At 37.6% G+C, this 15,538-nt stretch overlaps 1 protein-coding gene across 1 annotated transcript; it reads right to left on the bottom strand.

Annotated features, from left to right (window-relative positions):
- Positions 1-382: 382 nt before the first annotated feature.
- Positions 383-14,616, bottom strand: itgb3b (integrin beta 3b). Its single transcript, XM_065242230.2, has 15 exons — positions 14,466-14,616; positions 13,884-13,969; positions 12,175-12,379; positions 11,840-12,092; positions 11,020-11,182; positions 10,768-10,929; positions 10,562-10,657; positions 10,296-10,385; positions 8,253-8,387; positions 6,840-7,266; positions 4,468-4,690; positions 3,261-3,361; positions 3,001-3,120; positions 1,647-1,813; positions 383-1,118 (listed from the first exon to the last, which is right to left on the bottom strand). The coding sequence occupies exons 1-15, from the start codon at positions 14,614-14,616 to the stop codon at positions 1,050-1,052; spliced, it is 2,448 nt and encodes an 815-aa protein (XP_065098302.2). The 3' UTR covers positions 383-1,049.
- Between the last annotated feature and the right edge of the window lie 922 nt (positions 14,617-15,538).

A 15,538-nucleotide genomic window follows, 5' to 3' on the forward strand; every position in this document is an offset into this window, starting at 1 on the left:
GTTACCCAAACATTGCAGAAATAGGCTTCCACAGTTTCCTCTTTTGCCCAATTAGTTTGTAAAATAAATACCTTAAACAAGTTTTTCCTCACATTTTTCAAAACTGTATGATAATTTAAAGTAAATATTCTGCCTATATCCCCTCTGTCTACTGAAAAACATTGGTAAATACAACAAAATCTCTCAAACCGTGGTGTAAAATCATTCCAGGAGATGGCGCTGTAATTCATGTCATGTCTTACCCCTTCGATGACACTTGAAAAATATAGTATTATCTTCATAACAAGTAAACATGTTAGATCAAGTAAAATACGATTTAGTCATAACTCTATAAATATTAAATAAAATTCGATATAAAACACACTATTATGAAAGACCTTTATTAATCCCATATTAACCTCATTCACAAACAATGAAATGAGTTTTATAATACTTAAGTTAATGATGTTACACTTAATAGTGCTTGTTAATTCAACAAGTACTATGGTCTAACAGTGCAAAACTATACAATCCAGGAGTTCATATAATGTCCATAAGGGGGCACTGTTACCTTGTTGCACTTGGGATTAGATTTTTTGTTGTTCTGTAATGATGACTTTTATCCATTTATTGTTTATTTACATTTTATATATATATATATATATATATATATATATATATATAGGGAAAACATGAACATGATTTCATTCATTTGAAGAGTTATACAGTGTTATCACAAGCCATCAGTAGTTGCAACGATTGCTCGGGCTGTTCGCATTCATATCTGCCACAGCACAGAGCTCAAGAGTAGAAGTGGGAGGAAATGGTTTGGCGTGTGCTGCTGCAGTGATATAGAGATAATCCTTTATCCAGTGACAAAAATTAGACTTTCACAAAAAGATAGTATAAGTCTGAAAAACCTAGTCATTTCGGACTGTACATATTTACATTGATAAAATGTACAACGCTTTTGCATGATCCTGAAATGTTTAAGGAATGCCGAGAGGGAACTTGGTAAAGATTGACATTATCTGTCAGATCTGTCAGAAGATCATCCACCGCCACTGTGGTCAGTCCTTGCCTCGATACGTGATGTTGGTGAATGTTGATGTTGCGCCTTTGTAGAGGGGGTTGTGGCCCTGTGTGTTAAAATAAAATAAAATGCAAAGTTAAATAAGAAATGTTCTGCAAAAAGCATTCTGTGTGCATTTGCATCAGCCTAAATTTGATCCTCAAACGATTCTGTAGGCACACATTACTATGATAAAAGGTTTAGCAGGAAACATGGTGCTAAACAGCAGGGATCAGACAGTTCACATGTGGCTAGAAAAGCCCTGTCTCGAGACCTCACCAGGAAAGCATCATTAGCATTGCCTAATTTAAAGCAAAACTTGCCCAGGGGTATGAAGGCGTTTCCTTGGTTCTGTAAGGAAAAGCAACATGCCGCAAAACCAATAAAATCATCCTGCCAACATCTATAACTCACCAAGAAACTTAAACACAGTAACTTGAGGTCTTTACATAAAAATTGGTGTGTGTAGGAGGGTATACGTGTTTTTATTACAAAAATATATATCCAATTAGCTAAGTGTCTGATGTACCTTAGATACACACATACACAATGTACAAAGATGTAACAACTTTAAGTGTCTTGTTAGCTCACTAACCGTTTCCCATTTGGCACGCGCCCGTTCCTCCTCGAACTTTGCAAATTCACGGCGATCATGGATAGTGATGAGAAGTTTCCAGATCAGCAGTGCAGCCAGACCCAAGAATAAGATGGCACCTGCTACTGACAGCAGCACCACCAAAATATCAGGGCCTTTAGGACAATCTGATGCACAGGAAATGGAAATTAATTCATTACAGAATACGTTTATTAAAATAAAAAAATCCCACCAAATTTACTAAATGAACATCTTAAAGGAAAACACCACAGTTTTTCAATATTTTACTTTGTTACATCAACTTAGACAAATTAATACATACCTATGTACAGTGCCTCATGAATGTGTTAGCATTTAGCCTAGCCCCATTCATTCCTATGGCTCCAAACTGGGATGAATTTAGAAGCCCCCAAACACTTCCATGTTTTCCCTATTTAAAGACTGTTACATGAGTAGTTACACGAGTAGGTATGGTGGCACAAAATAAAACTTTAGTTTGGAGCCATAGGAATGAATGGGGCTAGGCTAAATTCTAACATATTCACGAAGCGCTGTACAAAGATTAAAAGTGCACGCAATGAAAAAAGATGTATGTATTAATTCATCTAAGTTGAGGTAAGAACATAGTAAAATATTGAAACATTGTTTTCCTTTAAACTGACAGCCATTTTCAATACTTTTGTAATAAAATTCACATGCAAAATTTTCCATATCCAACATATTCATGTTGTAGATGTTTTTTTCTCTGAGTTTATACCTCCCGTTTGAATACTCAGTATGGATTGTAGCATGTCAGCATGTTCTTCAGTGGCTTGGATGTTGTTTATTGCTGTTTTTACAAGACGGGTGCTCCCTAGGTTTTGGGGATGTGTTACTTTCTAGGTAGCTAATAGAGCCCATGTTCCACATATGGGTCCATTAAAGTACAGCAGCAGACTTTGACAGCAGGCTTTTGTATTTACAACCTTAGCCACATACACACGCACGCACGCATGCATGCACGCACACACACACATACAAACACATTCTGGTTTCCATATTTTGTGGGGACATTACATAGACGTAATGATTTTTATACTGTACAAACTGTATTTTCTATTCTCTTCCCCTAACCCAAACCATTCCAGAAAACTTTCTGCTACTTCACATTTTCAAGAAACATCATCCTGTTTGATTTATAAGCTTGTTTCCTCATGGGGACCTCAAAATGTCCCCTCCCATAATTACCAGGTACACACACACACACATAGCACAAACTTGCAACACTACAACCCTATGTGTAAAAAACATAGACTATGCGAACCACAGCATCCGCTGGGCTTTATCAGCAGTGAGAGCTTTAATGTAGCGTTACCTGGTTCTTTAACCAGAGACAAGATGGATTTGCCACTGTTGTCTTCATAATACTGAAACCTTTGCACACAATCGTCTTCATCTTTGTAAGTGCAATTGACTGCATTCTTATCATGAAACACTGTAGGATAATATAAGGTTACAAAACAAGGTTACAAAACTGAACTAAATGTTTTTCATAATTAATATGAAAACCTTAATGAGTAATTGAATTAGAATTGTTTTTGTTTTAATCAATGACAAAAAATGCGATAATAGTACCCAGATCATCCACCAGACTGATTTCATCTCTGCAGATTCGACTGCACGTCTCATCATCGAATAGCTTGCCCCTCTTAAAGTGTTTACACTCTACACAATCCCTACATCACAAAGAAAAGTAAAGAAAGTACACGTAAACAAATGCAATGCCAATTTGCAATGATAACAGTTTTAAACAAAGTAATGCTACACTGCAATCACATGAGCTCATCTAGTTGCATGTTTTCAGTGCTATTGAATTATTGGCTTAAACAGAAGTGTTTAAGTGTAAACAAAAGTGTTTTTCCAATTTAGTCTAAAATGTCTTTGATGGCAATTCAATAAGTAAGGAATAATTGAAGACGGCCATTGAATTATAAGAATATAATGCACACCCAAGGTGCAATGCGGCACGACACGAAGCGGAGTGCCGTTACACCGTGGGTGTGCATTATTTTCATATAATTCAAAGGACCGGAGTCAAATATTCCTCTTATACCACGGTTACCACAAACATTGCTCTGGTGCCTATTTTTAAGACATTTGACAAGTAAGGTGTGCGGTTATCAGAAATTAATGCATACATACGGAACCTCAGCCAATCAGAATACAGCATTCAACAGACCCGTGGTATAAAAAAATTATCCACCAGGTCAAATGCATTGCATTGTGGGATACAGTATTCTAATGAATTTGCTTTAATATACTGCAATTTAAAAAAATTGATTATCTGGGTGTCCTATGCATACAGAAAATATGCAATCTGTGTAAAGTATACTATACTGAAGTGTTGTATAATACTTTTTCAAATGCAGCTTGTATTTTAACCATAAATGTTGTCCTTATGGCAAGAACAGCAAAAATATTGGATTGGGCACTGCTATTGCTTTGAATGGGGACATACACACGTCATTTCTGAGATCTCCACTCTAAGAAAGGATGTGTTCATTTTTCACAAATTTTTTTTGTGTTATGCTTTTAACACATTATGTGTCATTTTGTGTTAAAAGGAACTCAAAATGTGTTGTTCCAATAATAACTCATTTAGTGTGTCGTCCCTAAACTAACACTGCTTGATTTTTATTATAACACATCCGTTTAAAGAGTGTGTCTTTCCGCATTCAAGTAGATAGGACTTTAGTCTTGCATGACTGAATAGCCGGAGGTGCTGCAAACATGGCCACCTAGTGGGACAACTTCCTTAAAGGGACTTAATTAACACACTTACTTCTTCAAGGTGCAGGCATCAGGGCAAGTTGGGCATTTGTCGCATGTAGAGCCATAGGCACCAGGTTGAGTGCACTCACAGCTTCCACACACACATTGGCCACGCCCACTGCACAGCAGACCCAAGCTGGACATACAGGTGTCTGTACGAGTAGAGCAGTTACAGTTTTCCCCCTTCCAGTCTGGATCACACTGGCAAAACCCACACGAACACGTTCCATGTCCTGGAATAAGTCATGTAAGGAAAAATGAACAACAAGCAGATGACCGGAAAACAATTAATCAACAGATGACGGTACAAAGCTCAGTTGGTCAGAGATTGTTTTAATTCAGCCAAACTAGACATTTCTAGGTTAATTTTAACCCAACGGTTGGGTTTGTCCATATTTAATCCAAGCTTAGGTTAAAACAACAACCCGAGTGTACTTCAGCTTTCGTTGCTAGTAAGACAAACTTTGAACCTTGCAAAAAGCTTTTCTGTTTCCTTGTAGGAATTAGGTTCAATCTCATAAGCAACTCTCAATGAGGTAATTTTGAACTTAAGCCCATAAAATGGTAAGGAGTTGTTCATTTCAAGCATGCATAAATTACTGCGCTGAGGCTTACATGGTTCACAAATCAAACTCCACTTTAAAAATATTTCATTTTATCATTTCTTAAAAAGGGCATATGGTGCTGGGGAATGTCAGGAATGTGACAGGTTTATGAACGGCTTTGATAAGCTTCATATATTTTGACAATATACTGAGGCCCCATTACGTGTGGTTTGTAGTTATAAACACATTTCTAGGCGATTACTATTGTTTATTTATGTGATGTTGTATTTTTGGTGAACAAAGACAACATAAATTTTGGCAAGAAGGAAGTGCTACAGACAATGGCTTACCAAATGTAAAAATAGCAGCATTTTGGATGTAATTCCTCTTCCCACTAAAAACCATACAAACCCAAAAACCATTTTCTTCCCCCACTGCTCTATTCTTAGTTCAGTGACATCATGTACATGATAATGCAGAAAGCTATTTTCTGGATAACGTTGGACTTTTGGGATTAGATTTTAGTCAGGCTTTTAAAAAAATATAAAAAATGTCTGCATGCTATTAAATCTTTTCCTGACACTTGAAGTTTTTTTTACAGCTGAAGGGGCACGGCATTTTTATCAAACTTCAAAGGCCCATTATGAAATCTTCCAAAATAAAGTATTAAGAGATCTGGTTCTGCTTAAACAAGAAAGGACATTTAAAGAGGTGCACAACAATGTTTCGGAATTGTACGCAAACTATGCACCCATTCCAACCCAAACGCACCCCGGTGAAACATCAGCACCTCGTTTTTAAAACAAGCACTCAAACAGGTCAACATATGGTTTAGTCTGCCAAGTGCCCTGGATCGTGTTTATTTATATGAGTAGCAAGAGACGTTTTAGTGTTATTGTAGGTAATTCTTTCGAGGTGAGGTGAGGCAGGGAACAGAAAGTCTAACTCGTAAAAGAGAGGCTTTCGAGCAAATGTGTTGCAGAAAACACAGGATACACATTCAATATACTGTTATACTTTTTACTTTGGGCTACTAAACATGACAGTGAATAATATCACAAATATAACCGTTTAAAAATAAAAAGCAGAACTACTTTAAATACAGCAGCCCTGTATTGCACCTCCATGTAAACAAAGTCACTAATGCGTATTGCATGAATCAATAAGATTCAATGTTATCAACGTGCCGCCATACATGCCCAACTTGATCTATCTGTTGGACTGATTGCTAAATAAGCTCAAAATATTCAGTGTTTCCCTCACAAACATACAGAATCATTTCACAACTACACATATAAGCCAGCTGGAGTCATTTGGCTTACTTTAATGATGGATGTACTGTGTGTGCTTTTTGGAGCTTTGCCATGTTGGGCCCCATATAAGAATAGTACACGACGGAATTTTAATCTAAAATTGTTCGTATTTAACTTAAGAAAGGAAGTCATATATATCTGGGATACACTGGCGAAGTTATGTCCCCCCATACGATAGCCACATATGATTTTGTCTATGAAATAGTATAATAAAACTATATAAAACTATAATAAACTATAATAAAAATTTTGATGCGTAGACTAGACTACTTGAAGTTAAAATAGTTTTAATTCATTTAAACTATATTTAAGTTGCACTCTATTGCTAATCTCAAAGTATTGCCAGTCAGTGCCCCCCTCCCATGCATAAACACCAAACTCTGTCAATGCTGGGATGGCATTGAGGGTAAGCAAATTATAATATTTGGATTTTAATCATTTTAAATGTTAAAAGTAGATGAATTCCGTTCATAAGTATTATGCACTTCAATTTAAAAACCCTATAAATGCTTTTAAACTCATACCTGAGCAGAGCTCTCCTTTGTACCGCAGGCAGCTGAAATCATCACATTCGCATCTCTTCCCCCACACCTTCCCGAAATCATTATTGTGGCACACGCACTGTCCACACACGCAGTCGCCCCGGCCGCTGCATATCACTTTGTCCGGTCCGGTGCAGGTGTCTTGTTCTGTGGGACTGTAGTCTCCCTCCGCACACTCACACCTGGGACCCAGTCGTCCCGGGTTACACAGGCATATTCCACACTCGTAGGTGCCATTGCCATGGTGACAGACGGGACTGTCGGGGACGGCCTTCGCTTGGCACTTACACTCGCACTCGAAGTTGACTGTGATCTGCAGGGTGTCTTTAAAGCCCACAGGTTTGATGGTGAAAGTCTTGCGTTTCTCCTTAGGACAGCCCCTGGCTCGAGCCTCTACTGTAAACGACACCTGGAAAGATGGTACATTTGGTGAAAACCCAGCTAAAGTCATGAAGATGTATTGTTTTTTTACATAAAATCATTCTGCATAATGTAAAGAAAATTAGGTAAAAATCATAGGTAAAAATCAATGATTGAAATGACTTTATCATTATAATTAGATTATGATACTTAAGTCTGGATTTCACAGACAGGGTCACATAGGTGTGTCTATGTATGATATACATGAGTCTTATTATTCCAGTGTTCACAGTGAGTGTGCAGACAGCTTGGTGTAATACGTGACTGGGCTGGATTGACAGACTGTCTGAACTGAGGTCAGTGTGAGTCACACCAGACTACAGGAAACAGGCAAGTCTGATGCCCAGTTACACTCAGCAAATAGAGAAATGCACAGTTACTCCCACTTGTCGTGTGTGTGTGTGTGTGTGTGTGTGTGTGTGTGTGTGTGTGTACCTGGTAATTATCACATTGTGGGGACCAATTGTCCCCACAAAGATAGGAATACCAGTATTTTTGTGACCTCGTGGGGACATTTTGAGGTCCCCATGAGGAAACAAGCTTATAAATCAAACAGAATGATGTTTATTGAAAATCTGAAGTTGGAGAAAGTTTTCAGTGATGGTTAGGGTTTGGGGTAGGGAATAGAATATACAGTTTGTACAGTATAAAAACCATTACGTCTATGGAATGTCCCCACAAAACATGGAAACCATGTGTTCATTGTTAAGCACTTGTTAGGAAGGGAGTGAAACCACAAAATTTTTTGCAATTCATTTATCAAGGAAGGCAGATGACTGCACATCAGAAAGGGCATTTCCTATTCACACTCCTCCTTTATATCGAAAGGATACAAGAGGGAGTGCCAGATCTGATATTAAGGGAGTTTTGGACTAAACACTTTAGTTAAGCAGAGAAAATGCAATGAAGAATCTAAGTGTGAGTGAATAGGATGAGATATCGAAGGAGAAACAGAGATATAGAGATGGTACTAACTGTATCTCCTCTTTTAAGGCCAGAGCAAGATCTCATGCCTGGGATGACCTCTCCATTGAGGCACGTTGCATTAAATGTCAGACTTAGCTCTTCAGGGACATTCAAGAGTTCCAGCTCAACCTTAGAGCGAAGTTTCTGTGATACAAACAAACACACATGTGAGTATGGATGAGAGAAGCATTTTAGAGGAACATTTCAGGTTTAGTACAAGTTACGCTTGATAGACAGAGTTTGTGGCATATTGTAAATTCATTTTATCTTTCACCGAAAAACATGTCAAATTGAAGAAAACAGCATCAAGCACTTAAAAAGCATAACGGTAAAACTATTTTAAAATCCTTTACTGATGTTTGAAACGTACAGGGTTTGCTTTAAATGGACACAAGTTGGATACAACTTCCCACAGACAAGGCTGTAATAGTGAAACTATTGCCCAAGCGTTGTGGCTATACTTTCAAAACAGTGTATTTATTTAAAGCATCATGAAACACTAACCAACACTTTTTTTAAATGTTAACAAAGTTAGTTGTGTTGCACATCATAGATGACAATGTTAGTATCTGTTAATTGTTTGCTTTTTTGGTGATATTTTTGTCTTCCGGGTTTAAACTCCACATCGTGTAAACGTCACGAGCTGTGACCTGGCAAATTACTGTAGTGCATCATAATCGTCAGTGTCTCATTATTATTTTTAAGATAGCGTGTTCCCAGGATAATCGCACATGGATATGGTTCTGAAGGAAATGTGTAAAATATTATATTTGTTTAATTATTTCTGTAATACTGCTAATCGTAGTAAATCTTAGCTTTTATCAGTTGCCCCGCCCACTCATCGCCATTCTTCTCATAGCGTCCACGCCAATTTAAGTATAATTTTTCAAAATGAACGTGAGGTAGACTGGAGCTGAAACAGCGGGGTTTCGTGACGCTTTAACTATCAATACTACCCCTGATACAGAGTATTGCTCCAAAAAAAATATTATTATAATTTTTTTAATGGTCCCTAGCTGTCGTGAGGCGGCAGCCTTTCAAAACGCACACCTTTGCATCTATTAGTACCTTAACTGGTACCAAATGTATACAAATTTGTACCTAAATGGTACATATTGGGACCTTTTTAAAAGACAGCTTGGGACCATTTTCTTTCTGACAGTGCATATATTTCCAATGCAACATGAAGTCACTGAATATTTTGCTCATGTCAGTTTACCGTATTTGATACTCAATCGTTTTTCCTATTTTTAAACCATTTTCGCGTGGGTTTAGGGTTAGATTTGGGGTTTGGGTTAGGATTTCACTTTAACTATTGGTTTAAACAATTTTTTTCCGGATTTTTAAACAATTGTCGCCTGACGTTAGGGTTATGGTACATTCACACGGGGCGTAAGCGTTAACGGTTAAAGGAAGGCTTGTCTGAAGCGTGGCCAACAGCCAATCACTGTGGCCGCAACACAAGCTCCGGTCTTCCATAAACGTAATTGGCTGGCTCTGTCTAGGTCATTTGCATAAGGCGATATGATTGGCTGACGCACGCGTTGCCGCTTGAAAAGTTGAGAAATGTTCAACTTCTGACGCAAGCAACGGCACTGACGCGGCGCCGACGGATCCAAAATTCAGTTCGGCAATGCATGACATCACCCATTAAAAGTGAATGGGAAGCGTTAACGCTGACGCCCCGTGTGAATGCGCCGTTAGAGTTGGGTTTGGATGTCATTGTATGTTACAGAAAGTCATTTTAACCCCAAACCCATGCGAAAATGGTAAGAAAATAGGAAAAACAATTGAGTAACCAATACGTGAAACTAACACAGAAAAGAAAGTCCGTGGTATGGACACGGAAAAATGCGGAGATCCGTGACAATGACACGGATAAATTAGCTAAATATTTCGTGACTAAAACACGGAAATTCATGAGATCAGGTTGTTCCAATATACATATTTCCAACTATTATTATATATTATTACTATCTCATTAAATCTGACTGAAAATTTAATTGTATTGAACACGTAACATTGCTTAGGTAAGTGTAATAAGTGTATTACAGCATATGCGTCCTGGATTAACTGGATCACGTTATGTGAGTCTTCAGAAAGAGTCCCCACTGCAGTACCAGGAATCAGTTCACTGTAGTTCTACATTAGAAAAAAAAGAGGAACAGAACCATGATATGGGGAGAGAAAGGTCAAGCCAAAATCATCTAAAGTGTGCCTCAAAATAAATCAAAGTAATACTATTGGCTAGCCCCCGCGATCCTTCAGAAGACAAGCAGGTTTGGAGAATGAAAGGACGGATGGTTTAACATTTTTACCTTATATAGTGATTCTACATGCCTGGTCACGGCAAAAATCAGATTTATGTTGTTCTCAGACATTTTCTCTGTGATTAATGCCAGGGATGGATAGTCCTGTTAAATACATGTAGCATTGTAAACCTGTTATCTGTTAATATGCACATAATACCACTTAAATAGTATAGATTTAACCGACATTACTGTATGTAAAAGGAGATCAGTACCATAGTTGTTGACATGTTGTAGACATTGTCTGTGCCCACATAGCATTGACCATCATTGGGTCGCACAATGCCAGCCAGGCGCCCATCCAGTGCAACGTGTGTCTTGGCATCTGTGGTGAAAACCAGCAAATGAGACGCATCTGGCCTCCAACCAATTTTTTCCTACGACAAAAATGGTCAAATAAGAGTGCTCACAATAACAGAAGACCAAAAAAGATTCAAAAGCTGTTTGTAGTCTGTAAAAAATCTAACCTTGCACACAGCTGCCTGTATGATGGCGTCAAAGCCTCCCTCCGGAGCATCTCTGTTTCGAGACACCTTCTGCTTTTTCACCTCCTCTGTAAAGCGGTTCACCTCCTCTGTCAGAGACAGAACGTGTCTGTAGCCAAACTGAGGCTGGCATTTATATGGGATTCTAAAACATATAGAGAATAAAATGATTGTTGGATTGTTTTTGGTATGAAGCACTTTGTTAAAAAGGGAATATATTTAGAGAATAGCATTCAGAATAGGAGAATAGAGAAAAGCAATTATTTAAAAAAGCAATACATAAAAAATATGGTATTGAAGGACTGTCAGTCAGTGGCTATGGGTGTGGCTTTGTTAGTATGATGTCACATTACAAAGAGCTTATCCAAATGGCATGTCTAATGACACTGCTCTGGTTTAATGGGAATTAAAAAAGGAGTTCACACACTGCCAACACACATTTATATCCAAACACCTTGTAAAAGTGGATTCTGCCATGAAAGACTGCATAATGGAAAATAAGAAAATTCTTGTTATTATAACCGGTTAATGTTAAACCCTGTAATAATGCCAAAGCTGGTGATGAGTGTTGGTCATTCACTAAAACCTTTGCTGTTGCGAATGAGTCACAACAGTCAATGAGGTGTTTACCAAAACTGCTTACAATGTAACCCTTTTGTGTCTATCTCAGCAAAAAAGATACCACACAAAAGACGTAGCTGTGATCAGATTATGTCAGCAAACAATCACACCACCTATTTACATCATGTAATTAACATCCCTATGTAATTTAATGAAAATATACGTGTTTGTCATCACTTACGAGTAGCAGGGATTTAACACAGCCTCCCGAGGGGAGATGTACATGTACGGAGACACCGGTTTATCCACGAAAGCTCCGAAGCCCATACGCAGATTACTGGTGGTTTTACTCATCTCCTCAGCCAAGCCCCGTCCCAGCCTCCGTAATTGAGACAAGTCATCGTTCATGGAGTATGACAGGTCCATTAGATAATACAGATCCACAGGGTAGTCTTCAACTTGCCGGACTTTTAGTTTAAACACTTGGGAATCATCTGTAGGGAGCCAAATGGACATGTATTCCCTTAACAGATATTAACAGAGAAAATCACACATTAGATCTGTACCCGAACTCACCAGGTCTAAGGGTGATGTGCATGCGCTGTGGTTTGATCTGTGTGACGTCGGTGGTGGATCCCGAGGCCTTGTCACTTAAAGGTTTGTCCTCTATCACAGATGTTTTGCTGGTGGGATTCTCCAGTGCTCTTTTACCACATCCTGCTTCAATAAGATTCCTCTTTAAGTCACATCGGGATGAACCAGAGACATTGTGTCCAAAACCCTGATTTAACAAAATACATTTACATTTATGCATTTGGCAGACACGTTTTTGAGAGTGACAGACGGTATACATTTTCTGTGTGTGTTCCCTGGGAATCAAACCCATGGTCTTTTGCGGTGTTAATGCAAGTTTTTCATTACTTGTACTGTATACTTAATTTGACCAAGCCTGAATAAATAAAGCCCTGCCTCCACAATAATGCAAATGTCAGTAGGTCTCAGTGGGATGGGTTGAATAAACCATTTGCAGTTCTGTTTGGTGCAGCCTAACACATAGTCTTTAGAAAACAGCTCTCATTTTACTCCCTGAACATAAAATGTAAGAACATATGAGTCATAAAAAGTTTTGAAACTCTCTTCTACAATAACAATACAGTTCTAGAACCCTTTTCCTCATGGTAATGATACAGTCCATTGCACCTTTGCAGTGCTTACAATAAAAATGAAAACATAATGTTATATCTAATTAAAAGTTTAATGACTACTCTCTAAACAATATGAAGGGTGGTAATACTCGGTCAAACCATAATCTTTAAAAACATCCAGCCCTCATAGGAAGAATGCATGTTGTAAACAACTAAAGTTGCAACATATCGGGACAAAACAATTCCTTCACTCGGAAATTAATCAGCTTAAAACTTCAATGTGATCACAACAAGCCCTTATAAACTTATTAATCTAAATATTTGTATACAGTTTGCACACATATAAAAAGGTCAACTACCCAATTCCTATATAGCCTTATGTAAATAGTAGTGATGTGTGGTCTCGAGACCAATTTCTGCTTTCTCGGACTCGTCTCAGAGTTGTTCCTTCAAAGACTCGATCTTGACAACAAGACCACAGTGGGAGGAGAAGGACTCGTAATTTCAGACAGAAATGTGTTTTTTATGTTCATTTAAAAAAACACACAACACATAACAATAATAATAAAATGCAAAATTGACGGTCATTATTTGAAAATGACATCCCATGGTGCAATGCAAAGATACTGCCATCATAGCCGTTTATTTATCTCTAGAAATATAGGCAGAAGATGATGCATGTGATAGGGATTTTTTTAATGATAGTAAAAGCATAGTCCATATTAAGAAGTTAAGACTGCTCCTCTATACAATTCCCAATCTAGCTAAGTCTGTAGGCCTAACTGTTGATTATTAACTGGGGTGATATTAAATCATGAATATGATCTTGGTCTCGACTCCTAAAGAACTCGGGCTCGACTCAGACTTGCTTCCTCAAAGACGCGGTCTGGACTCGGACTCGACTGTATTTGAAAACCAACGGACTCTGTCTCGACTCTTCAAAGACTCGGTCTTGACTTGGACTCAGTATAGGCGATCTCATCCCCATCACTTGCAAAAAGTATAATTGAAAGTCTGATTGTAATCTTAATCCTATAGCCCTTCTACTGTATATCAATTCTATATTTCACCCATCAATCTCAGCTATAAAAACTACACTAAACATGCAGCACATTTTTTAAACATTATAAAGCACCACACCTCTTCAAAGCACCAGGCACAGGTAGGATGCACAGCCAGGCACTGCTGACATGTGCTGGCTCCTCGAGAAGTACAGATGTTAGAGCCTGAAAAAAGAAAAAGAAGAACATTAATTTTTTTGATTTGATTTTTTTATTTAATCTGTTACAACAGCATCCAAAAACATAAATATGTTTGTAAATGTTAAACAAGGGAACTGATGGAGCAGTATAAAGCAAAATTATAAGTTACTGCTATAAAAAAAAAAAAACATCACACCTACTTCCCTGATCCTAGAACAGTTTTATCTGTCCATCAGATGATCAGTAAAGTGCATAATTTAGTCAAGTAAAATGAACACATGCCATATTTTTCATAAGAAAGACAGGAAGAAAGAATGTTGCAATATATTTTAGTATTTACTACAGCAAAATATAGTTCATTGTAGTGTAGTATATAACAGAGTGATTTCTATACTTTGCTAATGTATACTACAATATCTGTAGTATGAACAACAGGGACTTAACAAACTCTAGTGGAAAGTAAGTGAAAGAGAAAGAAAGAAAGAAAGATCTTATAAAACTGGAAGAACAGAGGACATACCTTGTACAACATCTGTTAGGAGAAGACAATAAATCCATAAACTGAGTGAAGTTTTCTCCATCATCTTGTATGGTTGTTTAGTAGATAGAGGCATCTGTGCTACAGCTCTTTGCCGGTCTGTACTCTCCTCCCTCCTGCTTCCTTGCAACATCACAGTTAAGTCCAAATATAGAGGCAGATCTGCCAAAAGTGAGTTTATTTTCCGAGGGGCTGGTGGGAGGCAGAGGAGTGGTTAACTATACACACATTTACTACAACTGCAAACCTTAAATTCTTTCATAATGTAATAATGAATAAAACATAGAAAAGTGACTTGTAAGGATCAATGTGTCCCAGTTGAAAAATACTTTTTATATTATTGCAAACAAAACTAAGATTCCTACAGTAGATAGGGTTTTTGAAACTTACCATAGTAAATATTGAAGTATACTACAATTTACTATAGAGCGAGTATACATTTTTGTATACTAATGTGTACCTATACTAGAGTATTTTTCATGTGGGATAACTTATGGAAATTAAAAAGTAACATAACTACTTGGTTACATAAATAACATACAGAATAAAAAGTGAATTACCATTGTTTTATTGATACTATTATAGCTCTGTATGATACAATTTGTGTGCAATAAACTTGTGAAATGTTTTCAATCATTTCAGACCAACTCCGATGAAAAGTGTCAATATGAAAATTATTATTTTACTTTTTATCAGTTTCTAAGATCACATTTTAAGATAACGTTACCTAGTATGTAATCTTTCTAATATCATAAGTCATCCTCCCCTGTCCTTACCGAAGGTGATTCTGTTACCTTATATGCATAAAGGTTTTTATTCACACCCCTCCAAGCCTCTATTTAACTCACCCTGATAATGTGGCAGCTCCCCCTAGTGGTTGTTGTTATCCTATGAAGGTTTAACTTTCGTTCCTGTGATGTCCTGGCCATCTATCCAGGGTGTAGGGCAGGATATCGTGCACGTGGCTGGAATAGACCCAACCCTAAAAAGACAAGTGAGTTCAGAGAATGAATGGATTTTGTAGGCTGTAAATATCTTGTAGTTAAGTTTGTAGA

This window comes from Paramisgurnus dabryanus, chromosome 1, assembly GCF_030506205.2.
Source record: "Paramisgurnus dabryanus chromosome 1, PD_genome_1.1, whole genome shotgun sequence".
Lineage (NCBI taxonomy): Eukaryota > Metazoa > Chordata > Actinopteri > Cypriniformes > Cobitidae > Paramisgurnus > Paramisgurnus dabryanus.

What these genes read in the sequence shown, in the direction of transcription:
- itgb3b (XM_065242230.2), bottom strand. Translation starts at nt 14,616, where the DNA reads ATGTTGCAAGGAAGCAGGAGGGAGGAGAGTACAGACCGGCAAAGAGCT. An exon ending in GTGCCTGGTGCTTTGAAGAG is followed by an intron (nt 12,380 to 13,883) that starts GTGTGGTGCTTT and finishes TTGTTAAATCAG; the next exon opens with GGTTTTGGACACAATGTCTC. An exon ending in CAAAGGAGAGCTCTGCTCAG is followed by an intron (nt 4,691 to 6,839) that starts GTATGAGTTTAA and finishes GACTTATTCCAG; the next exon opens with GACATGGAACGTGTTCGTGT.